The sequence below is a fragment of the Tachyglossus aculeatus genome, chromosome 6 (genome assembly GCF_015852505.1).
Source record: "Tachyglossus aculeatus isolate mTacAcu1 chromosome 6, mTacAcu1.pri, whole genome shotgun sequence".
Classification (NCBI taxonomy): Eukaryota; Metazoa; Chordata; class Mammalia; order Monotremata; family Tachyglossidae; genus Tachyglossus; species Tachyglossus aculeatus.
The window spans coordinates 60,339,353-60,364,452 of NC_052071.1; the positions used below are offsets into that span (position 1 = coordinate 60,339,353).

Below are 25,100 nucleotides of genomic sequence, written 5' to 3' on the forward strand. Positions count from 1 at the left end.
AATCGTATTTATTCCCCTACTCCAGGAGGCCTTCCCAGACTGAGCCCCTTCCTTCCTCTCTCCCTCGTCCCCCTCTCCATCCCGCCCATCTTACCTCCTTCCCTTCCCCACAGCACCTGTATATATGTATATATGTTTGTACATATTTATTACTCTATTTATTTATTTTACTTGTGCATATCTATTCTTTTTATTTTATTTTGTTAGTATGTTTGGTTTTGTTCTCTGTCTCCCCCTTTTAGACTGTGAGCCCGCTGTTGGGTAGGGACTGTATATGTTGCCAATTTGTACTTCCCAAGCGCTTAGTACAGTGCTCTGCACGTAGTAAGCGCCCAATAAATACGATTGATGATGATGATTTATTGAGCGCTTATTGTGTGCAGAGCACTGTACTAAGCGCTTGGGAAGTACAAGTTGGCAACATATAGAGACGGTCCCTACCCAACGGTGGCCTCACAGTCTAGAAGGGGGAGACAGAGAACAAAACCAAACATATTAACAAAATAAAATAAATAGAATAGATATGTACAAGTAAAATAAATAAATAAATAGAGTAATAAATATGTACAAACATATATACATATATACAGGTGCTGTGGGGAAGGGAAGGAGGTAAGACGGGGGGAATGGAGAGGGGGAGGAGGGGGAGAGGAAGGAGGGGGCTCAGTCTGGGAAGGCCTCCTGACCCACATGATGCTCACACTCCAAGAGGCCGAGCGAGCGGGTATCTTATCCCCATTTTTCAGATGGAGAAACTGAGGCCCAGAGAAGTGAAGTGACTTGCCTAAGGTCACACAGTGGGTCGGGGGCAGAGCTGGGTCTCCCACCCAGGTCCCCCAGCTCCCAGTTCCACAATCCCCTAATAATAATAACTGTGAAATTTGTTAAGTGCCCCGTGCATGCTAAGCACCATGCTAAGCACTGCAGTAACTACAATGTAGTTAGAGCCGACACAGGCCCTGCCCCAATAATAATAATAATAATAATAATAATGGCATTTATTAAGCACTTAGTAGGTGCAATGCACTGTTCTCTAAGCACTGGGGAGGTTACAAGGTGATCAGGTTGTCCCACGGGGGGCTCACAGCCTTAATCCCCATTTTCCAGATGAGGTACCTGAGGTACAGAGAAGTTAAGTGACTTGTCCAAAGTCACACAGCTGACAATTGGCGGAGTCAGGATTTGAACCTATGACTTCTGACTCCAAAACCCATGCTCTTTCCACTGAGCCATGCTGCTTCTCGTAGACACTCTGTATTTGAGGGTGTGAAGGGGGTAGTACATTGGGAGAGTACGTTATAACAATAAACAGACACATTCCCTGCCCACAGCAAACTTATAGTCCATATTTGACTTTGCTGCTCAGATCATTTTCCTTTTTTTTTTTAAATGGTATTTGTCAAGCGTTTACTATGTGTCAAACACTGTTCTAAGCACTGGGGTAGGTACAATTTAATTAAGTTGGACATAGTCCCTGTCCCACATGTGGCTCCCAGTTTAAAAGGAGGGAGAACAGGTATTCCTACTTTACAGTTGAGGAAACTGAGGCCCAGAGAAGTTCGGTGACTCGCCCGAGGTCACACAGCAGACAAGTGGCAGAGCTAGGATTAGAACCCAAGTTCTTCTGATTCCCAGGCTCCTGCTGTCTCCATTAGGACACATGTTTCCCCGCTCCTCGAGAACATCCAGTGTTGGCCCATCCACCTCCGCATCGAACAGAAACTCCTCTCCATGGGCTGTAAAACACTCAAATGTCCAGAGCGGTTTAATGAGCCGCACGCCATTTACGGAATAAACATTTCCCACTCATTTCCATTTCCCATCAGAGCAGAACAGAAGAGGCAGGCCCGGAATGGTCCCCGCTGGGCCGAGGGGTCAAGGGAACTACTGCCCGATCACTTTTTCTCTTGGGCGGCGTGGACCCAGGACAACTCGACTGTTTTACCAGCCCAAATCAGTCAATCAATCAATCAATCGTATTTATTGAGTGCTTACTATGTGCAGAGCACTGTACTAAGTGCTTGGGAAGTACAAGTTGGCAACACATAGAGACAGTCCCTACTCAACAGCGGGCTCACAGTCTGAAAGGGGGAGACAGAGAACAAAACCAAACCTACTAACAAAATAAAATAAATAGAATAGATATGTACAAGTAAAATAAATAGAGTAATAAATATGTACAAACATATATACATATACAAACATATATACATGGCCACTCCTGGGCCGTGTGGACCCTGGAGAACCGTGCCGTCTCAGCGGCCCAGACAGCATTTTCTCCCACCTCGGAGATCCGGGCCGCCTTATCTGCCCAATCGGCTTTTCTCCTGGGCCGCGTGGGTCCTGCCAAGAACCAAATTGGGGTTTTATTGAAAGTTGCAGTGTCCAGCTGAATTAAAAAAAAACATACAAAGGAATCTTTCAAGTCGAGGGATTAAACCGGAATAACAAACTTGGATGCCAAAGTTGCCAGTTGGAAGCAAGAATAATAATGGCAACCTCCGCTAAAACACGAGAAGGGCTTTACGCTGAGGCTTCGCATTCTCCAATTTGGACCAATTTTACGTGTTTCCTACTGGGACCCCCTTCAATGAGAATGTTGGTTTTTCCCGAAACAAAAAACCCCAAAAATAAAACAAAACAAAAAACCACCAGGGCACCGCCCCTGCGAAAAGAAGTGGATCTCGGAGGGTAATTATAATAATCATTTTGGTATTTGTTAAGCACTTACTATGTGCCAGACACTGTACTGAGCCCTGGGGTGGAGACAAGCAAATCGGTTCGGACAGTCCCTGTCCTACATGGGGCTCACAGTTTTAATCCCCATTTTATAGATGAGGCAACTGAGGCCCAGAGAAATAAAGTGATTTGCCCAAGATCACATATCAGACAAATGGTTTAGCTGGGATTAAAACCCATGACCTTCTAACTCCCAGGCCCATCTCTATCCACTAGGCCATGCTGCTTCTTGGGTAAAATCAGTCACTGGGCACTCATGAGCACGAGGGAGATGGAGAATAGGAGGATCTCAAGACTGAGGCATGGAGCACGCAATACTTTTCTCCTGGAATCCTAATTCTTAAGCCACTGACTTATGGATCTGTTCCCTGCCTGTCTTCCTCCCATCTGTCCATTAGTTGACCTCCCTGCCTCCTGTCTCTCCCCACTCCAATCAATTCATTCATTCACTCATTAAATCGTATTTATTGAGCACTTATTGTGTGCAAAGCACTGTCCTAAGTGCTTGGGAGAATTAAACAGGCACATCCCCTGCCCACAACAAGCTTACAATCCATACTTTGCTGCTCAGATCATTTTTCTTTTTTTTTTAAATGGTATTCGTTAAGCGTTTACTATGTGTCACTGTTCTAAGCACTGGGGTAGGTGCAATTTAATTAAGTTGGACATAGTCCCGTCCCACATGGAGCTCCCAGTTTAAATAGGAGGGAGACTACAGTTGAGGAAACTGAGGCCCAGAGAAGTTCAGTGACTCGCTTGAGGTCACACAGCAGACAAGTGGCCGGGCTAGGATTAGAGCCCAAGTTCTTCTGACCTCCCAGACCTGAGCTCTCTCCACTAGGACACATGTTTCCCCGCTCCTCGAGAACATCCAATCAATCAATCAATCAATCATATTTATTGAGGGCTTACTGTGTGCAGAGCACTGTACTAAGTGCTTGGGAAGTACAAGTTGGCAACATATAGAGACAGTCCCTACCCAACAGTGGGCTCACAGTCTAAAAGGGGGAGACAGAGAACAAAACCAAACATACTAACAAAATAAAATAGAATATATATGTACAAGTAAAATAAATAAATAAATAGAGTAATAAATATGTACAAACATATATACGTATATACAGGTGCTGTGGGGAAGGGAAGGAGGTAAGATGAGGGGGATGGAGAGGGGGACGAGGGGGGAGAGGAAGGAAGGGGCTCAGTCTGGGAAGGCCTCCTGGAGGAGGTGAGCTCTCAGTAGGGCCTTGAAGGGAGGAAGAGAGCTAACTTGGCGGATGGGCCGAGGGAGGGCATTCTGGGCCCGGGGGATGACGTGGGCCTGGGGTCGATGGCGGGACAAGCGAGAACGAGGCATGGTGAGATTAGCGGCAGAGGAGCAGAGGGTGCGGGCTGGGCTGGAGAAGGAGAGAAGGGAGGTGAGGTAGGAGGGGGAGAGGGGATGGACAGCCTTGAAGCCCAGGGTGAGGAGTTTCTGCCTGATGCACAGATTGATTGGTAGCCACTGGAGATTTTTGAGAAGGGGAGTAACATGCCCAGAGCGTTTCTGGACAAAGACAATCCAGGCAGCAGCATGAAGTATGGATTGCAGTGGGGAGAGACACGAGGATGGGAGATCAGAGAGAAGGCTGGTGCAGTAGTCCAGACTGGATAGAATGAGAGCTTGAACGAGCAGGGTAGCGGTTTGGATGGAGAGGAAAGGGCGGATCTTGGCAATGTTGTCCAGTGTTTGCCCATCTACCTCCACATCAAAGAGAAACTCCCCTCCATGGGCTGTAAAACACTCAATCATTTTGCCTCTTCGTCCTTCACCTCACTTATTCTCCTATTACAACCCAGCCTGTACACTTCACTTCTGTAATGCCAACCTAGTCACTGTATCTCCATCTCATCTCTCTCGCCGCTGACTCCTTGCCCACATCCCGTCTTAGGCCTGGAATGCCCTCCCTCTTCATATCCATCAGACGATCACTCGCCACCTGCAAAGCCTTATTCATTCACTCATTCATTCAATCGTATTTAATAATAATAATAATGACATTTATTAAGCACTTACTATGTGCAAAGCACGGTTCTACGCGCTGGGGAGGTTACAAGGTGATCAGGTTGTCCCAAGGTGGGCTCACAGTCTTAATCCCCATTTTTACAGATGAGGTCACTGAGGACCAGAGAATAATAATAATAATGATAATGATGGCATTTACTAAGCACTTACTATGTGCAGAGCACGGTTCTAAGCACTGGGGAGGTTACAAGGTGATCTGGTTCTCCCAAGGGGGGCTCACAATCTTAATCCCCATTTTACAGATGAGGTCACTGAGGCCCAGAGAAGTGAAGTGACTTGCCCAAAGTCACAAAGCTGACAATTGGCGGAGCCGGGATTAGAACCTATGACCTCTGACTCCAAAGCCCGTGCTCTTTCCACTGAGCCACGCTGCTTCTTCTTCACTGTACTAAGTGCTTTTTAAAAGCACATCTCTTCCAAGAGGCCTTCGTCGGACAAAGTCTTTACTTCCTCTTCTTGTACTTGTATTTGCACCCTTTATTCACCCCTCTCTCTCCCCCACAGCACTTAGGTACATATCTGCATTTTATGTCTATTAATGTCTGTCTCCCACTCGAGACTGTAAGCTCACTGGGGTCAGGGAACCTTTCTACCAGCTCTGTTTTGTTGTATTCTCCCAACTGCTTAGTACAGTGCTCTGCACACAGTAAACACTCAATAAATACAACTTGCACTTCCCAAGCGCTTAGTACGGTGCTCTGCACACAATAAGTGCTCAATAAATACGATTGAATGAATGAATAAATACGGTTGATGGACTGACTGATAATTGAGGGCCTATCTTTCTCCCTTGCTAGAATGAAAGCTCCTTGGCAGGGATTATGTCTGCTAACATTCTTGGATTCTCCCAGGTGCTCAGTATAGTGCTGTGCCCACAGTAGACTGTCAGCTCCTCAAGGATAGGAGTCGAGCTAGTAACACCACTCTCCCGAGCGCTCAGTCTGTTGCTCAGTCCGTTTACATCGTAAACTCTTGAGGGCAGGGATCTAGTCTCCTAACTCCAGTGACTTTCTCAAGTGCTTGGAACAGTGCTCACTGTGCACAGTGGCTGATGAATAAATGCTATTGATTGGCTGATTGATTGATTGATTGATTGGGAGAGCTAACTGGCGTGAATTTGTGGCCCATAGGGTGGCCGGGCGTCTTGCGTGGGGAGCATCGAGGTGGCCATTCAGCGCTGTCGAGTAGAGTCACTTAACTTCTCTGTGCCTCAGTTACCTCTTCTGTAAAATGGGGATTAAGACTGTGAGCCCCACGTGGGACAACCTAATCCCCTTGTATCCCCCCAGTGCTTAGAACAGTGCTTTGCACATAGTAAGCACTTAACAAATACCATTATTATTATTATTATTATTATTATTATAGAGCACGGGCCTGCGAGTCAGAAGGACCTGGATTCCAATCCTGGCTCTGCCACTTGTCTGCTCTGTGACCTTGAGCAAGTCACTTCATTCATTCATTCATTCATTCAATCGTATTTATTGATAAATTTATTTATTTATCGTATTTATTGGGAAGTACAAGCTGGCAACATAACACATTCACTTCCTCTGTGCCTGAGTTACCGCATCCGTAAAATGGGGATTAAAGTTGCGAGCTCCATGTGGGACAGGGACTGTGTCCAACCGGGTTATCTTGTATCTACCCCAGTGCTTAGAACAATGCCTGGCACACAATAAATGCTTAACAAATACCATTAAAAAAAAAGGCTTGGTTTTTCACGAGACTTCCTGAGGGTTTTTATGCACCACTAGGCCCTCAGTGTGCCTGCTCTCCCAGAGGGAGAGAGGTGCCCCTTTTTTTTCTTGACCACAGGCTGCTGGGGGGGAGGGATGCCTGGGGCAGGACCATGGTGTGTGGAGAGAAAGACCTGGGGTCCCGTGGTCCTGCAGAACTGGGGGCAGTGATCGACCCCCCAGTTTCGAACTCTGAGGACTCCGTTTCATTCATTCAATTGTATTTATTGAGCGCTTACTGTGTGCAGAGCACTGTACTAAGCGCTTGGGAAGTACAGGTTGGCAACATGTAGAGACGGTCCCTACCCAACAGTGGGCTCACAGTCTAGAAGGGGGAGACAGACAACAAAACAAAACATATTAACCAAATAAAATAAATAGAATAAATATGTACAAATAAAATAAATAAATAGAGTAATAAATACATACAAACATATATACCCCGCTCCACCGCTTGTCACCTGTGTGACCTTGGGCAAGTCGCTTCACTTCTCTGTGCCTCAGTTACCTCCTCTGTAAAATGGGGATTAAGACCGTGAGCCCCATGTGGGACAACCTGATCACCTTGTAAATTCCCCAGCGCTTAGTACAGTGCTTTGCACATAGTAAGCACTTAATAAATGTCATTATTATTACTATTATATATACATATATACAGGAAAGTTACCAAAAACAAGCTCATCCCAGGGAGGGTAGCGTGGGTTGGGGATGGGGGCGGGAGCATGGAGCATGACATCTGAAGGTTTTCACACATGCAGTTATGATTGAACTCACCCATTCTGGATGAAAGAGGGGCCCAGTCCGCACACACGTGCTCACACATACACACACACACACACACACATCCACAAATGCACACTCGTGCACATGCTTGCGCACACGCATACCCAAACCGAATCACTTTGGCTTAAAGATTTGTCCAGCAATAAACAACAGTTTCAAGTCTGTTCCACTGATCAAAAGAATTTTTTAAAATCAGTCCCCCAGGCAACAAATCATAACATGATGTGATCGCTGGAGCAAATCATAAAAAAGCCAACCTTCGCCCTCCGCTGTATCATTTTCATCCCGCCCTCGCCGGCAGAGTTCCAGACCCCGCTGGGCAGGTGTGTCTTATTTGGGGGAGGCAACGTTGGAAAGAGAATTGGGGCTGGAACTGGTGGGCCTGACTTTGATATAACAAGAGTGACCTGAGGCTGGTGAGCATTAGAACGCTATGACATTTTGCCAAAAACGTCAGCGGGTTCAAGAGGCCAAAAGGTCTATGCTGGGTCACCGGAGGAAGAGTCAAGGGTGGAGAGGGGAGAGTATTGGACGGTCCATGCTGGGTCACAGGTGGAGGGTCAGGGATGGAGAGGGGAGAGTGTCACTTATCTACTAACTCTCCCAAGCCCTTAATGTGGTGCTTAGAATACAATAAATGCTCAATAAATAGGATTGATTGAGTCATGAGTGTTGGATGGTACTTACTGGGTCACTTGGGCAGATTCAGGGATGGACAGGGGTGAGTCAGAGGTGTTGGATGGTCTGTGCCGCGTCACTGGGGGACAGTCAGGGATGGAGGGGGAGTCAGATGTGTTGGACGGTCCATGCCTAGCATTATGCTCTGCACACAGCGGGTATTCAGCAGGTGCCTCGAATAATGTTCTGTTCTCAGTAGGATCCCTCTACAGTGTCCTGTACACAGTAGGAATTCAGTGCAGTGCTCTGTACATAGCAGAATCCCAGAATAGTGCTCTACACACTGTAGGATTCCAGTACAGTGCTCTGCTCACAGCAGGTGTCTAATGCAGTGCTCTACAGGCAATGCATGCTTGACATTAGGGGCCTAGTACAGTACTCTGCACATAGTAGGGCATCCAGTGCGGCATTTTTGCACGCAACTCGCGCTCACTCCAGCATTCTCATGCATTTGGCACCCAGTACAGAGCCCTGCATTTGAGCCCATTGGTGAGTAGGGATTTCTCTATCGCCGAATCGTTCTTTCCAAGTGCTTAGTACAGTGCTCTGCACACAGTAAGTGCTCAATAAATGCGATTGAATGAATGAATAGGTGCTCAGTAAATGACACCGATGCAATGATTATCATTACGTAAGACTTGATAGTACAGTCTTTTAGACTGTGAGCCCACTGTTGGGTAGGGACTGTCTCTATATGTTGCCAATTTGTACTTCCCAAGCGCTTAGTACAGTGTTCTACACACAGCAAGCGCTCAATAAATACGATTGATGATGATAGTACACGTTGCTTTCACTGGCCCCAAAACATTTTTCCCTCCTGCGAAGCAGGGACGAGTCTCCCCCATTTTAGAGGAGGACAGTGAGGATCAGAGAGGTGAGGCGACTTGCTCAAAGTCACACAGCCATTCAGGGTGAGAACAGGGCCTGGCACCCGGGTTTCCCGCCTCCCTGTCGGCACCCACTTTCAGGCTGGCGGCCTGCCACGGGGGACAGGCCGGACGAGGCCACAGGGGGCTGGACAGAAAACCAGGTCTGGGAGAACCTGGAGAGAGAAGTTCATTCATCTGTCCCCTCCCCCTGCATCCCCTTTTTCTCTCCCCTTTCCCTTCCTCTCTCTTTCTCTCCCCTCAAATGTTCCAGGCAAACCTCCCTCGGCTCCCCCAGGACCCCTTCCTTCCCCCCCCCCCCAGCCCCTCTCCCGCCTCTTTCTGCTCCCCCCACCCCTCTCAGTCCCCTGCCCTTCCCCCTGCCTTCTCAGTCCTGACTGGAAGCAGATGGGGCTGACTGGGAGCCCCAGTCCAGGTGAGCGAATTGGGTTGATTAGCTGCTAAATGGTCCCAGCTGTGAGTTTGGGGAGGGAGGAGGGAACTCACAAAATCCCGAAAAAGGACTTTGCAGACCCTTGAAGGCGACCCCGACCCCCAGCAGACAGGGCAACCTTGTTCTCGGCCCACTGGCCACCTTGCACTCGCCTATTAGGCTGCTGGGGTGGGCAACTTGTGCCTTGCTGCTGCCTTGAGAGTGTTCTGGACCCAGGAGGTACCCAGTGCAGTGCTTTGCATGCAGGAGGAGCTCACTACACTGCTCTCCACCCAGTGAGTGCATTATGAGCAGGGAACATATCTGCTAATTCCATTGTATTATACTCTCCCAAGTGCTCTGCGCATAATAAGCACTCAGTAAATCAATCAATCGTATTTATTAAGCGCTTACTGTACGCAGAGCACTGTACTAAGCGCTTGGGAAGTACAAGTTGGCAACATATAGAGACAGTCCCTACCCAACAGTGGGCTCACAGTCTAGAAGATACTATCGTAAATACTATTCCTCTCCTCTCCCCATCCCCCCCACCTTACCTCCTTCCCCTCCCCACCGCACCTGTATATATGTATATATGTTTGGACGGATTTATTACTCTATTTTATTTGTACATGTTTATTTTATTTTGTTAATATGTTTTGTTTTGTTCTCTGCCTCCCCCTTCTAGACTGTGAGCCAGTTGTCGGGTAGGGACCGTCTCTGTATGTTGCCGACTTGTACTTTCCAAGTACTTAGTACAGTGCTGTGCACGCAGTAAGCGCTCAATAAATATGATTTAATGAATGAATGACTGATGGATGGACGCTCATTGCAGTGTTCAGCTCCCAGTAATAATAATGAATAATTACGGTCCTTGTTAAGCACTTACTATGTACCAAGCACTGTTCCAAGTGCTGGAGTAGATACAAGTCAGTCAGGTTGGACACAGTCCCTGTCCCACATGGGGCTCCCAGTTTTAATCCTCATTCAACAGATGAGGTAACTGAGTCCCAGAGGAGTGAAGTGATTTACCCAAGGCCATACAGCAAACATGTGGCGGGGATTAGAATCTAGGTCTTTAGTACGAGTCCTTAGTACAGTGCACTGCCCCAAGGAGGTTACATGACGTTACCCATTCCAGAACCAAAGCACAATTTCAGCACACCCTCAGTTGGAATGCCAGGGGGGTGGAGGGTGTCTGTCCAGAAAGCTCAGGAGTTGGCTGATCCACCAGTTCACCCGAGAAGGGATAGCATGTTCTCCTCTGCCTCCTCCTCCCCCTTCACTTTGGGGAGGAAACACATTGGCTCTTCATTTTGTTCTTTCCAAATAATCAGTCAATCAGTGGTATTTATTGGGTGCTTGGGAGAGTACAATGCAATACAGTTGGCAAACATGAACCTTGCCCACAAGGAGTTGCTAGCCTAGAAGGGGAGGCAGACAGAATAAATTACAGAGAGGCAAAACAGTAGAATATAAAGAGACTAACATTTCCAAGCACCAAGTACAGTGTAGTACACCAAGTGAGCACTTAATAAATCCTACTGCTTCTAATATTTCTCTTCCTCCCCCTCTGCACCTGTGCACTAGCACTTAGTGCAGTGCCCTGCTCACAGTAAATGCTTAATAAATACTATTACTAGTACTACTACTAATAATTGCTGTATTTAAGTGCTTACTATCTGTGAAGCATTTTTCTAAGTGCTGGGGGAGATACAAGATAATCAGGTCAGATATAGTCCCTGTCCCAACACAGGACTCACAATCTATTAGGGAGAGCACGTACTGAATCCCCATTTTACAGATGAGGTAACTGCGGCACAAAGAAGTTAAGTGACTGGCCCAAGGTCACACGGCAGGCACATGGCAGATCCAGAATTATAAACCAGGTCCTCTGATTCCCATTAGACCCCAGTGCTCCCTAGTTTCCAATCTCAGCGGTTCCTCCGACCACTCCACCCCACTGCCAGGAGACTTTGGTTTCAGGGAAAAGCCAAGGAAATAGATCAAGCTGAGAAGCAACGTGGCTTAATGGAAAGAGCACGGGCTTGGGAGTCAGAGGACATGCTAATCCCGGCTCCGCCACTTGTCTGCTGTGTGCCCTTGGGCAAGTCACTTAACTTCTCTGTGCCTCAGTTACCATCTGTAAATTGAGGAATAGGATTGTGAGCCCCACGTGGGACAATCTGTTTACCTTGTATCTACCTCACAGCTTAGAACAGTGCTTGGCACATAATAAGTGCTTAACAAATACCATAATTATTATTTATTATTATTTAACAAGCTGGTAGGGGGAGGGGAAGGGTCAGGAACTGAGGGGATGCAGGGGAGGGGGCAGGAGGGGTGCTTATCCATGAACATGCACTAATTTGGGGAAACCCCCCTCCCATCGGATAATATGTGGGTCAGGATAAGGACCTCACTCATTCACTCCATCAATGGTAATTATTGAGCACTTATTATGGGCAGAGCACTGTACTTAGCATTTGGGTGAGTACAATAGAGTAGGTAGACACACTCCCTACCCTCAAAGATCTTACAGTCTAGCAGGGGAGAGACAGGCATGGAAATAAATCACAGGAAGGGGAAGAACGAGAAGCAATGAGGCCTGTGGTCTTCTTCTCGGAGTCAGAAGTACCTGGGTTCTAATCCCGGCTCTGCCACCTGTCTGCTGTATGACTCAGTTACCTCATCTGTAAAATGGGGATTAAGACTGTGAGCTCCACGTGGGACAGGGACTGTGTCCAATCTGAATGGACTTTGTCCAGCCTGATTAGAGAAGCAGTGTGGCCCAGTGGAAAGAGCATGGGCTTGGGAGCCAGAGGTCATGGGTTCTAATCCAGGCTCCACCACTTGTCAGCTGTGTGACTTTGGGCAAGTCACTTCACTTCTCTGTGCCTCAGTTACCTTATCTGTAAAATGGGTAAAATAGACTGTGAGCCCCACGTGAGACAACCTGATCACCTTGTATCCCCCCAGCACTTCGAACAGTGCTTTGCACATAGAAAGCGCTTAACAAATGCCATCATCATCATCATTATTATTAGCTTATATCTATCCCATTGCTTAGTACAGTGCCTAGCACATAGTAAACACTTAACAAATACCATTTTTTTTAAAAAGAAAAAAAAACAACGCTGAACTTTGGCTTTTCCAGCACCATCATTTTTTCTCAAGTGATATAATCCCAATGAAGCAATCATAAAACCGGAAGGCCAGGGATCCCCAAACCTGCATGGGTCAACGGCCTGTTGGAGTCAACTTTGAACTCTGGCTAATAAAATACCCTCTTCCTTCCCAGGTCAAGGAAGCAAGTAAGTATCCAGCCCTAAAGTTGAGATAAAAATTCCATTGTTGTAGTGGAGCCAAGACACCCTTAATTGTGATATTTTTTGTTAAGTGCTAGCTGTGTGCCAAACACTCGGGTGAAAACAAGATAATTGGCTTGGGCCCAGGCTCTGGGACTCAAAGTCTCAGAGGAAGGGTGAACAGGTATCTAATCCCCATTTTACAGATGAGGAAACAGAGGCCCGGAGAAATTAGGTAACTCGCCCAAGATCGCTCAGCCGGCAAATGGCGGAGCTGTTGTTAGAACCCAAGTCCTCTGATTCCCAAGCCAGTGCTCTTTCCACTAGACCACGCTGCTTCCAGTACCTTTGCCACTGTCTTTCTCATCCCGCTTTAGGAAATCTTTTGGATGAGTGCTGTTTCTAGGAAGAACATCAGATTTTCCAATTGTTACCCTGTTTTTGTTCTGAGATCCCAAATCAAAATGTGGTAATCCTTGACAGACACAAGGGAATAGATAGTGGCTAGGGGAGGGGGCGGGGTGGGGTGGAGCAGAGAGCAAGCATTTTTAAATCATGAAAATCTGTGCGGTTTGATCTCCAGGTAGCGGCTGATCTTCCAGGAGATTTCTTTTACAAACCCTGAACGATGCATTTGCTTTGGACAGTTGAGCCCATGATACTTCTATATTTACAGATGGAGAAGTATATATCTCTACATTTGAATGTCTATAGAGAGAGAGATTTCCCTCTCTATAGATAGCTCAATATCTCTATAGACATCTATCAAGATGCATGCACACAGATCTACAAGTCTAGGAAAAATCACGGAAGGCTGCTCTGTCCATCTGCTCACAATAACGTATGTTTACGTATTAATGTGCAGTACAAATTTGTAAACATGAGAACATTTGAAACTCTGAGAGGAAACGATCCCAGCCTTTTCCTTCCAGTCTCTGATTGAAACAGCATGTCCAAACTTTCAGGGGACACATGTGAATAGTTTTAATACTGGATCCGTTTCAAATGTCCGATGTACCTATTTGTTCTGCTTTATGTTGCCATCCGATCCCTGTTTATTTACACAGTTTTGATACAAATTATCGTCTAATTGCAGACCAATCCTCCGAAGATTAAATATATATATACCGAGGTACTTATATCAAAGCAACTACCAGCAACGTCTGAGCTGCACATTTGATTTATTTTAAACGGCTCCAATAAACATATTAAATTCTGGTGAAACCTAATGGTAAACTGTGGTGGGGAACCCGAAGATTCTCGTTGTCTTGGCTAATTGGAGTCGGGCTCTGTGAACAAGAGCGACATGTTGTTAAATTGGAGTGAAAACGAAGCTCTCTGGAGATGTCGAAGCGATTGGCCCCAGTCTGCCCTCAACCAGCCGAAAGCCCCTGGAGCAGTTCCATCTGTTCTTCCCACTTGCTGGCAACAGTTAGTAGCCAGGGCTGGGATGGGCCTCATTTCCTCCCTCTGACCTGGCTTTTCCAAGGTTGTGGGAGGGTGGGGGCGGTTGGGGGGTGCCGTGTCGAGGGTAGGCCAAAAGGGCGATTCCTCTGTCGACGGCGAGTGGCATTTATTGAGGACCACCTGGTTGCTGGGTGCCGGACTCCTCCTGCTCCCACAAGGCCAGAATTTGTCCATCTCCTACAACTGAGAAGCAGTGTGGCTCAGTGGAAAGAGCCCGGGCTTTAGAGTCAGAGGTCATGGGTTCAAATCCCAGCTCTGCCAGTTGTCAGCTGTGTGACTTTGGGCAAGTCACTTAACTTCTCTGGGCCTCAGTTTTCTCATCTGGAAAATGGGGATTAAGACCGTGAGCCCCATGTGAGACAACCTGATCACTTTGTATTCCCCCCACAGCGCTTAGAACAGTGCTTTGCACATAGTAAGCACTTAATAAATATTATTATTATTAATCTTTCAGGGCTGGCAGCATTGGTTTGCTGCTGCCATTGGGCTCTCCCTGGGGTTCAGCACAGTGCTGTACACTAAGTAGGCACTCAGTATGTACCATTGATGATGGTCGGGGTGATGACAGGAGAGGTGATGGCGGTGATCATGACAGTGGTTGGGGCGATGGTCGGGGTAGGTTGGAGTGGCGATCACGATGGTGGTCAGGGCTGGTGATGGTGATCATCCAGGTGATCTCAATGAGGGTGGTGACGATGGTCCAGGAGGTGATGACGATGGCGGTAGTGATGAGGGTGACGATGGTAACGATGGTGCTGGGCTGGGTGATGATGGTGACGGTGGTGGTCGGGAGGGTGATGGGGTGAGGAGGTGGTTGTAGGAGTGATGACGGTGGTCCTAGTGGTGATGGTCATGGTAATCATAAAGGCCATGATGTTGATAGATGATTGATCTCCCCCACAGTTACTGATTAGACTTGAGATTGTGGTATGTGGACAATTTCCCAGCAGCCTTTTGGGAGGCCTCGAAGCTGAGTCTTAGAGGTGCCCCCCTGGCTGACATGTACTTGGTGACTATTTCAACCCGACAGCGGGTTGAGTCTTGAGTGCCAGCAGTCCTGGCAGCTGGGGATGCTGCCTCTGGGAGGCTTCCACTGCCAGCCCTCCCCTTGTCTCCCCAGGGACAGACCAGCCCGGTCTCGGGTCCACTGTGGGCCACCAATCAGGTTGTCTTCGTGCGGCACTCCGGTCACTGCCCCAGTGGGGGATCCCGGACTGGTGGCCTGTTTCTCCGCCGCTCTCTAGCCCCACTTCCACGCCGCCCAGGGATGAAGTCGGACGTCCATCTTGCGGGCCGTCCAGGCAGCCGGGAGCTTTCTCTCCCATGGGATCCTGACTGAATATGGAGAGCAGGGCTCTGCAGGTCTGGACATAGCAGGGGCAAGGCTGTGGGGGTTTGGAGGCCTGGGGACACTTGCAGGGAGTGATGGGGCTCCTCTCAGCACCAGCCACGGGTTCCAAATGTGCAGCCCCTTCCTCCGTCCCTCAGGGCTGGGCCGGGCCGAGCACGGATTGGGCCCGGCCTGCATTTGCCCTCAGGCAGGTTCTGCGGTCCGCTGTCACTTCTGGGGACTCAAATTTTGCAGGTCTGTTTTGCTGGATAAAGCCTTCAGGTTTCTGCTTTTAGGAAAAAGGCACTCTACAGTTCAGGTTGCAGGGCAGGGGGCAGCAGCCGGGGTTTGCATTCGGGGGTCCCCTACGGGAGTCCCACTATTCCCGGGGTTGGGGGCCACTGTCGACCTAGTGGTGGCCATGGAGGGGTGGGGGTAATAACCTGTTGCCTTAGTTCTGATTGGAGGCAGGGGGCTGGACCAGTTGGCCCCTTGCAGTCTCAGTTCAGCTCCTTGCCCTCTGAACTTGCCTGGAAGTTTTGAAATGAACAGAGGTAGCTTCAAAGTACATTCGGGGCTTGTAGCCTCGGAAGGCTGGTTATTTGGTTTTCCATCCACGGGGTTATTAGACCCGTCCCCGGGCCACTCTGCAAATCTGGGCTGTCTTCCCACCCGCCTTCTCCCCTCTTTCCTCCCAGGCTTTTCCGGACACTCAGCTCCCTCCAGCTCGCCCCTTCCTCTTTCCGTCTCTTCACTGGCCTGCCTCTGCCACAAAGCCCACGCTCAGGAGGCTCTCGTGGCTCTGGTGAGCGGAGCCCACGGCGCCGGGGGTCGAAGCGTGGAGCAGACACCTTGAAAGGAACCTGGGCTGGAGCTGCCCAGCTCAGACTTGAATATGTTGGTGTCTGGGGAAGAGCAGCCAGCCAGTCCTGGTGGGTAGCAGGGCTTGGCGGGGAGCCGGTCTTCAAGGCTGCAGGAGTTTTTCCAGCCTCGTGGGTTCCTGTTTCTCCCCGCGTCCACGTGGGAGTCAAAAGAAACGTTCTCCTTGTGCAGAGAACCCATTTGGAGAACTTTAATCTTGTCAAACTGGGCCTCATCCCGTCCTCTCCCTGTTTGTTGAAGCAGGTCTAGGTAGGGCGGAGGGGAGGTGGACTTAAGTTGCCTTTGTGGGTGCAGGCGAGGGGAGGTCCAAGCTCCGAGCTTCCATTGACGGGGGTCTGGTTTTCCGGGTGACTGCTCATTTCCAGCTCGGGGAGGCCAGGCCGACGGTTCCCTCCTCTGCGGACAGGCTGGGGCCGGGCGGGTGGACAGCCGGCTAGGGTCCGGACGCTTGGCCCCAGCCAGCTGCTTCCAGCAGTCGGAGGGGTGGGGCGGGGAGTGGGGTTGGCGCCGCATAGTCGGAGGAATAGTAATATAGTATTTGCTAAGCGCTTACTATGTGCCAAGCACTGTTCTAAGCACCGGGGTAGGTATAGGGTAATCAGGCTGTCCCACTTGAGGCTCACAGTCTTAATCCCCATTTTCCAGATGAGGGAACTGAGGCACTGAGAAGTGAAGCGGGTTGCCCAAAGTCACACAGTAGGCAAGTGTGGGGAGCAACTCGATCTCAGAGTCCGCTTCCCAGAGAGGGAGCATTGGAGAAGCCGGGATATTGAGAAGCAGCATGGCTTAGTGGAAAGAGCAGGGGCTTGGGAGTCAGGACATGGGTTCTAATCCTGGCTCCGCCACTCATCTGCTGTGTGACCTTGGGCAAATCTCTTAACTTCTTGGGGCCTCAGTTAGCTCATCTGTAAAGTGGGGATTAAAACCGTGAGCCCCATCTGGGACAACCTGACTACCCTGAATAATAATAATAATAATAATAATAATGGCATTTATTAAGCACTTACTATGTGCAAAGCACTGTTCTAAGCTCTGGGGGGATACAAGGTGATCAGGTTGTCCCAAGGGGGGCTCACAGTCTTAATCCCCATTTTACAGATGAGGGAACTGAGACACAGAGAAGTTAAGTGACTTGCCCAAAGTCACACAGCTGACAAGTGATGGAGCAGGGATTTGAACCCCTGACCTCTGACTCCAAAGCCCATGCTCTTTTCCACTGAGCCATGCTGCTTCTCACCCCAATGCTTAGAACAGTGCTTGACAGATAGTAAGCTCTTAACAAATACCATTATTGTTATCATTATTATTATTAAGACTGTGGGACAACCTGGTTACCCTGTATCTACCCCAGTGCTTAGAACAGTGCTTGGCACATAGTAATTGCTTAACAAATACCATTATTATTATCATTATTATTATTAAAACTGTGAGCCCCACATGGGACAAACTAATTACCCTGTATCTACCCCAGTGCTTAGAACAGTGCTTGGCACATAGTAAGCGCTTAACAAATACCACAATACTACTACTACTACTACTACTACTACTACTAATGATTCCCAGGGCCAGGCAGGAGCACGCCAAGTAGACAGGGGGGCAGGGGAGAGGAAAAGAGTGGCGGCAGGTCTCCGTGGGCTGGTCCTAGAGGCAGTGGCTCATGGTGGCCTGCCAGTGAGCCAGGTGTCCCCGGCCATCTGGCCAGGGCCTGGGGAGGAGGCCGTGTGGCCTGAAGGGACCAGTGGCCCCCAGCAGTGTGGAGGCCACGGGGAAGCCGGAGCCGTAGAGGCTGAGAGGGCCGTGGGACAGACAGCCCAGAGGCCCTCGGGCCACGGGGCCTGGTGGCAGGGCCTGGCCTGGGGTGGCTTTGAGGGTGGTGAGGTCCAGCGCGGAAGGCACCCCAGACAGGCCCAGAAAGAAGGAGGGTGGCACGGAGGGGCTCGTCTTCGCCGGGCCAGAGAGCGCCAGGGGGGCCAGCGGGCGGAGCGGGCCGGCCGGGCACAGCTTGTAGCACAGGGGCAGGGGCACGCTGGGCAGGTAGGTGTCGGGGCAGACGGGGCCCAGCTTGCCGGAAGGCAGGGCAAACGTGGGCGGCGAGCAGGAGGGCGAGTGCAAGGAGGCGAGTGGAGAGGGTGCGCCGTCGCTGGAGGTGCCTGGTGAAGAAGGCCCGCTTCCCCCTGCCGAAGGAAGAGGAGGACCAGGAGGGTGAGGAGGAAGAGGAGAAGGAGGAAGGGGAGGAAGAGGAGGAGGAGGAAGAGGAGCAGGAGGAGGAGAAGGAGGAGGAGGAGAAGGACAAGGAGGAAGAAGAGGAGGAGAAGGAGAAGGACAAGGAAGAAGAGGAGGAGGACAAGGAAGAGGAGGAGGAAGAGGAGGATGGATGAGGAAGAGGAGGAGGATGAGGAAGAGGAGGAGGAAGAGGAGGATGAATGAGGAAGAGGAGGAGGATGAGGAAGAGGAGGAGGAGGAGGAAAAGGAGGAGGTGGAGATGGAGGATGAGAAGGATAAGGAGGAAGAGGAGGACGAGGAGAAAGAGGATGAGGAGGAGGAGGAAAAGGAGACAGGAGGAGGAGAAGGAGAAGGAAGAGGAGGAAGAGGAGGAGAAGGAGAAGGAGGAGGAGAAGGAGGAGAAGGAGAAGGAGGAGGAGGAAAAGGAGAAGAAGGAGGAAAAGGAGGAGGAGGAGAAAGGGGAGAAGGAGGAAGAGGAGAAGGAGGAGAAGGAGGAAGAAGAGGAAAAGGAGAAGGAGGAGGAAAAGGAGAAGGAGAAAGAGGAGAAGGAGGAAGAGGAGAAGGAGGAAGAAGAGGAGGAGGAGAAGGAGGAGGAGGACGAGGAGGACAGCAGCGTCAGCGACAGTCCCGGCCCCGCCCCTGGCCCGCTGGGTGACCTCGGGGAAGGCACCTAACCCCTCGGGGCCTGAGGTTCCCTACCTGCAAGGGTCTCCCTCTCCCACGGGGATCTAGTCCCGGCCCTGGCCCTGGCCCTGCCCGCCCCCAGCCGGCCCGCTGGCTGACCGGCGCCCAGGCCCTTGACTCGTCGTAGCCTCCATCTCCCCATCTGTAAATCAGGGAGGGAATGACCGGGCGGGGGAGAGTAGCGCTTCTCCCTGCCCCTCGGGGATTCGGTGAGGATAAAAGGAAAGCGCTTTGGAAAAACAAAAGGCATAGACTAATTCACAAAGATGTTTTCATCATTACCGGAGAAGTGAGCGGGACTGGTGTGGCCGGGGCCCTCTCCGAATGGCTCGTAACCCTCCGGCTGCTCTAAGCGGAGTTTCCTTTCCTTCAGTCGTATTTACTGAGCGCTTACCGTGCTCAGAGCACTGTACTAAGCGCTTTGAAAGGGCAATGCGGTAACAAATACAGAGAACCGTCTGTCTTCTTCTTTAAGGTCGGGGGTTTTCTTCGGCCCCGACAATCGGGTAGAAACCGTTTGCAGTGAAGAGTTCGGGCCCAGGGGTGTAATTTTCAGCCCTAGGGAGTCCTCCTCTTTCCCAGAGAAAGCGATCCGGGCTTCGGGGCTGGGGGGCGTCGAGGGTCTTGGGGGAGAATGGCACGTTGTGGGGCTGGGAATAGGGGGCTTCATTTCCGTTCTGTTTAGGGGGGTCCGGGCAGTCGGTTGGCCGCTCATCACGGGCCCTGGCGGGACCGCGTGGAAGAAACGGCGTTTCTAATTTGGGGTGACCTAATTGGGGTGGGGCGAGGGATCCGCTAGAGAAACAACCTCGCCGCAGCGTGGCTCAGCGGAAAGAGCCCGGGTTTGGGAGGCAGAGGTCGTGGGTTCTAATCCCGGCTCCCCCGCTTGTCAGCTGTGTGACTTTGGGCAAGTCGCTTCACTTCTCTGGGCCTCAGTTACCTCATCTGGAAAATGGGGATTAAGACTGTGAGCCCCCCGTGGGACAACCTGATGACCTTGTAACCTCCCCAGCGCTTAGAACAGTGCCTTGCATATAGCGCTTAATAAATGTTATTATTATTATTATTATTATTATTATTATTATTATTATTATTATTATTATTATTCTCTGGGCCTCAGTTACCTCATCTGTAAAATGGGGGATTGAGACTTTGAACCCTATGCGGGACAACCTGATTACTTTGTAGCTCCCCCAGCGCTTAGAACAGTGCTTGGCACATAGGAAGCACTTAAAAATATTATTATTAGTGTATAGAATACGGGCCTGGGACTCGTGTGACTGTTGTGTGACCTTGGGCAAGTCACTTCTCTGTGCCTCACTTCCCTTATCTGTAAAATGGGGATTAAAATTGTGAGCGCTGTGTGGGACATGGACTGTGTCCAACCTGTTTAACTTGTATCTACCCTTGGCACATAGTAAGCGCTTAACAAATACCGTAATAAACAAACAAACGAAAACCAAAAACCTTTCCTCCTTAAGCAATCACCTCTAACCCACGCTCTGGCTGTAGCTGCCTCTGGCAACTCCGGGATTTCGTGGGGAAAAACTTTTTGCAGAGGAGGGGGGTGTTTAGGCGCCGTTTCAGAAGCCTCCGCCCTCCCTCCGACGCTTTTAGACTGTGAGCCCACTGTTGGGTAGGGACTGTCTCTATATGTTGCCAATTTGTACTTCCCAAGCGCTTAGTACAGTGCTCCGCACATAATAAGCGCTCAATAAATACGATTGATTGATTGAAAGCGAGGCGCGCTGTAGGCCGCACGGGCCTCGCTCCATCGCGCTATACGGGGACTAGGAGTCAGAGAGGAACGGACTTCTGTCCTCTTGAGAAAGTATATTCGGCTGAGATTAACTCTGAGGCGCTCGCCCAAGTCACCGACTATTTAAAGTCCCCCTAAACTATAGGCTTATTGTGGACAGGGAACGTATCTACCAATTCAGTTTATATTACATTCTCCCAAGGGCTTAGTACAGGGCACTGCACACAGTAAACGCTCAATAAATACAATTGATTTATTGAATCAGAGAAGCAGCGTGGCTCAGTGGAAAGAGCCCGGGCTTTGGCGTCGGAGGTCATGGGTTCAAATCCCGGCTCCACCAATTGTCAGCTGTGTGACTTTGGGCAAGTCTCTTAACTTCTCTGGGCCTCAGTGACCTCATTTGTAAAGTGGGGATTAAGACTGTGAGCCCCCCAAAGGACAGCCTGATCACTTTGTAATCTCCCCAGCGCTTAGAACAGTGCTTTGCACATAGTAAGCGCTTAATAAATGTCATTAAAAATTGATAGATATTTTTACGGTATTCGTTAAGTGCTTATTCTGTGCCAGGCACTGTACTAAGTGCTGGGGTGGAGACAAGCTAATCGGGCTGGACACAGTCCCTGTCCTGCATAGGGGTCACCATCTCCATCCCCGATCAGAGACCTGAGAGGCCCAGAGAAGTGAAGCGACTTGTCCAAGGTCACACAGTAAGTGTGACTTCCCTCCTTCCTCTCCCCCTCCTCCCCCTCCCCATGCGCCTTACCTCCTTCCTCTCCCCACAGCACCTGTATATATATATATATATATATATATGTTTGTACATGTTTATTACTCTATTTTATTTGTATATATTTATTCTATTTATTTTATTTTGTTAATATGTTTTGCTTTGTTCTCTGTCTCCCCCTTCTAGACTGTGAGCCCACTGTTGGGTAGGGACAGTCTCTATATGTTGCCAACTTGGACTTCCCAAGCGCTTAGTACAGTGCTCTGCATACAGTAAGCGTTCAATAAATACGATTCAATGTATGAATGAATGAATGAATGAAGTGGCGGATCGGGAGTAGAACCCAGGCCCATGCTGTATCCACTAAACCAAGCTGCTTCACGATTGATCGATTAATTGTTTGCAGAACACGGACTGCCCATGGCGCGTTTCATAAATGCCTCAACCTCATTTTACGAAGGCCCATCTTATTCGGGTCCCTGATTGACTGACAGGAGAAGACTGCAGAAATGGAATTTATTCGGGCCCCTCCTCCTCAAATGCGCTTCGGGACAAGGAGCGGTCGATTACGGCTTGGACCGGAAAGTGGCCATCTGCCCACCCGTTCACTGTAAGTAATAATAATAATAATGGTTTTTGTTAAGCGCTTACTATGTGCCAAGCACTGTTTTAAGCGCTGGGGTAGATACAAGGTAATCAGGTTGTCCCACGTGGGGCTCACAGTCTTAATCCCCATTTTACAGATGAGGTAACTCAGGCCCAGAGAAGTTAAGTGACTTGCCACACAGCTGATAAGTGGTGGAGTCGGGATTAGAACCCACCACCTCTGACTCCCAAGGCCGGGCTCTTTCCACTAAACCACGTTGCTTCTCAAGTGACCCTCGAGCCCTTTTGAAGAGGAAAAGCCAAAATGACCACAGAAACGTTCCCTGGGAGCGGGAAGGAGGGTTTAAGAGAAAATCAGACGCCCTCCTGAAAAGTTGCCGGGCCTGCCCCGCGTGGGCCGTCAGCCGGGTCCCGTGGGCCCAGGCTGGCCAGCAGAGCAGGGAGGTGGCGATGGGAATTATTATTAACTTGTACCTTCCCAAGCTCTTAGTACAGTGCTCTGCACACAGTAAGCGCTCAATAAATACAATTGGATTGAATGAATGAATGAAAAAGACGGATCAGACTTTCTTCCTGCCCTATCGTCCGATTCCCCCAAGAAACCCCTCCCTAGAGTGGAGTGGAATCGCTCGGTGCTGCAGCGGGGGGACACCAGGAATGAAAACCTGAGTGACCCCGCAGGATGCTTTCCCGGATAAGACGCTCCCGCAGGACGCTGACCCCGAATCAGGCTCTTCCAAGCGCTTAGTACACCGCTCTGCACACGGTAAGCGCTCAATAAACACGATTGAACGAATGAAAGACACTGTCCCCGGATAACGTGTTCCCACAAGTCGCTCTCCCCGACTAAGATAATAATAATGATGGTATTTGTTAAGCGCTTACTATGTGCCAAGCAGCGTGGCTTAGTGGAAAAAGCCCGGGCTTGGGAGTCAGAGGTCATGGGTTCAAATCCTGACTCCGCCGCTTGTCTGCTGTGTGACTTTGGGCAAGTCACTTCACTTCTCTGTGCCTCAGTTCCCTCATCTGTAAAATGGGGATTCAGGCTGTGAGCCCCACGTGGGACAACCTGATTACCTTGTATCTACCCCAGCGCTTAAAACAGTGCTTGGCACATAGTAAGCGCTTAACAAAAACTATTCTTATTTTTATTACTTAGACTGAACGGGTGGGCAGATGGCCACTTTCCGGTCCAAGTCACTTCACTTCTCTGTGCCTCCGCATCTGTAAAATGGGGATTAAGACTGTGAGTCCCCCGTGGGACAACCTGATCACCTTGTATCCTCCCCCGCGCTTAGAACAGTGCTTTGCACATAGTAAGCGCTTAATAAATGCCATTATTATTATCATTATTCTAAGCGCTGGGGGCGGGGGGGGATACAAGGTGACCTTGGGTTGTCTCACGCGGGGCTCACAGTCTTAATCCACATTTTACAGATGAGGGAACTGAGGCCCAGAGAAGTGAAGATCTCAAAAATCTCCAGTGGCTCCTCAAAAATCTCCAGTGGCTACCAATCAATCTGCGCATCAGGCAGAAACTCCTCACCCTGGGCTTCAAGGCTGTCCATCACCTCGCCCCCTCCTACCTCACCTCCCTTCTCTCCTTCTACTGCCCAGCGCGCACCCTCCGCTCCTCCACCGCTAATCTCCTCACTGTACCTCGTTCTCGCCTGTCCCGCCGTCGACCCCCGGCCCACGTCATCCCCCGGGCCTGGAATGCCCTCCCTCGGCCCATCCGCCAAGCTAGCTCTCTTCCTCCCTTCAAGGCCCTGCTGAGAGCTCACCTCCTCCAGGAGGCCTTCCCAGACTGAGCCCCTTCCCTCCTCTCCCCCTCGTCCCCCTCTCCATCCCCCCATCTTACCTCCTTCCCTTCCCCACAGCACCTGTATATATGTATATATGGTTGTACATATTTATTACTCTGTTTATTTATTTATTTATTTATTTTACTTGTACATTTCTATCCTATTTATTTTATTTTGTTGGTATGTTTGGTTCTGTTCTCTGTCTCCCCCTTTTAGACTGTGAGCCCACTGTTGGGTAGGGACTGTCTCTATGTGTTGCCAATTTGTACTTCCCAAGCGCTTAGTACAGTGCTCTGCACATAGTAAGCGCTCAATAAATACGATTGATTGATTGATTGATTGAAGTGACTTGCCCGCAGTCACACAGCTAGAGCCGGGATTAGAACCCACGACCTTTGACTCTCAAGCCCTGGCTCTTTCCACTGAGCCACGCTGCTCTGGCAGGACGCTGCCCCCGGGCCAGGGGCTTCTGCAGGATGACCTCCCCCTATAAGACGAGGCGTCCTCAACTCGACGCCCACCGACCCCCCAGGCCCCGAAATCCGGGCTCCTGAGCTGGGAAGAGGGCAACACTCCCCACTCCAGTTTTCCAGACAATCCCAGGGGCGCGTTTCCAATGGAAATGCCCGAGGAATTCGGCTCCCACCGCCCTCCTTCTTGGCACGTTGCATTCATTGCCCGTTGTCAAAGGGAAACGCCCCAAACCGTTTCCCGCTTCCAACGTCGCGCTTCGGAAGCATTCTCCAACGCTCTGGAGCACCACGAAGGCAGAGTAATAATAATGATGACGATAATAATAATAATAATAATAATTATTATTATTATTATTATTATTTTGGTGTTTGTTAAGGGCTTCCTATGTGCAAAGCACTGTTCTAAGCTCTGGATACAAGCAAATCCGGTCGTGTCATTCATTCTATCGTATTTACAGAGCGCTTACTGTGTGCTGAGCCAAAGTGAAGAAATTCAATGAAGAGCGGGTTAACGGCGGGAGTAACTATGACTCTCTTAG

The 25,100-nt window shown here is 49.7% G+C and overlaps 1 protein-coding gene across 1 annotated transcript in view; it reads right to left on the reverse strand.

The window, feature by feature from the left end:
* TBX22 (T-box transcription factor 22) overlaps nucleotides 1-25,100 on the reverse strand; it is a 57,108-nt gene that overhangs the window by 19,480 nt on the left and 12,528 nt on the right. The window contains 3 exon segments of the mRNA XM_038747794.1: nucleotides 14,812-14,832; nucleotides 16,556-16,647; nucleotides 16,649-16,680. Coding sequence (XP_038603722.1) covers nucleotides 14,812-14,832; nucleotides 16,556-16,647; nucleotides 16,649-16,680 — 145 coding nt within the window.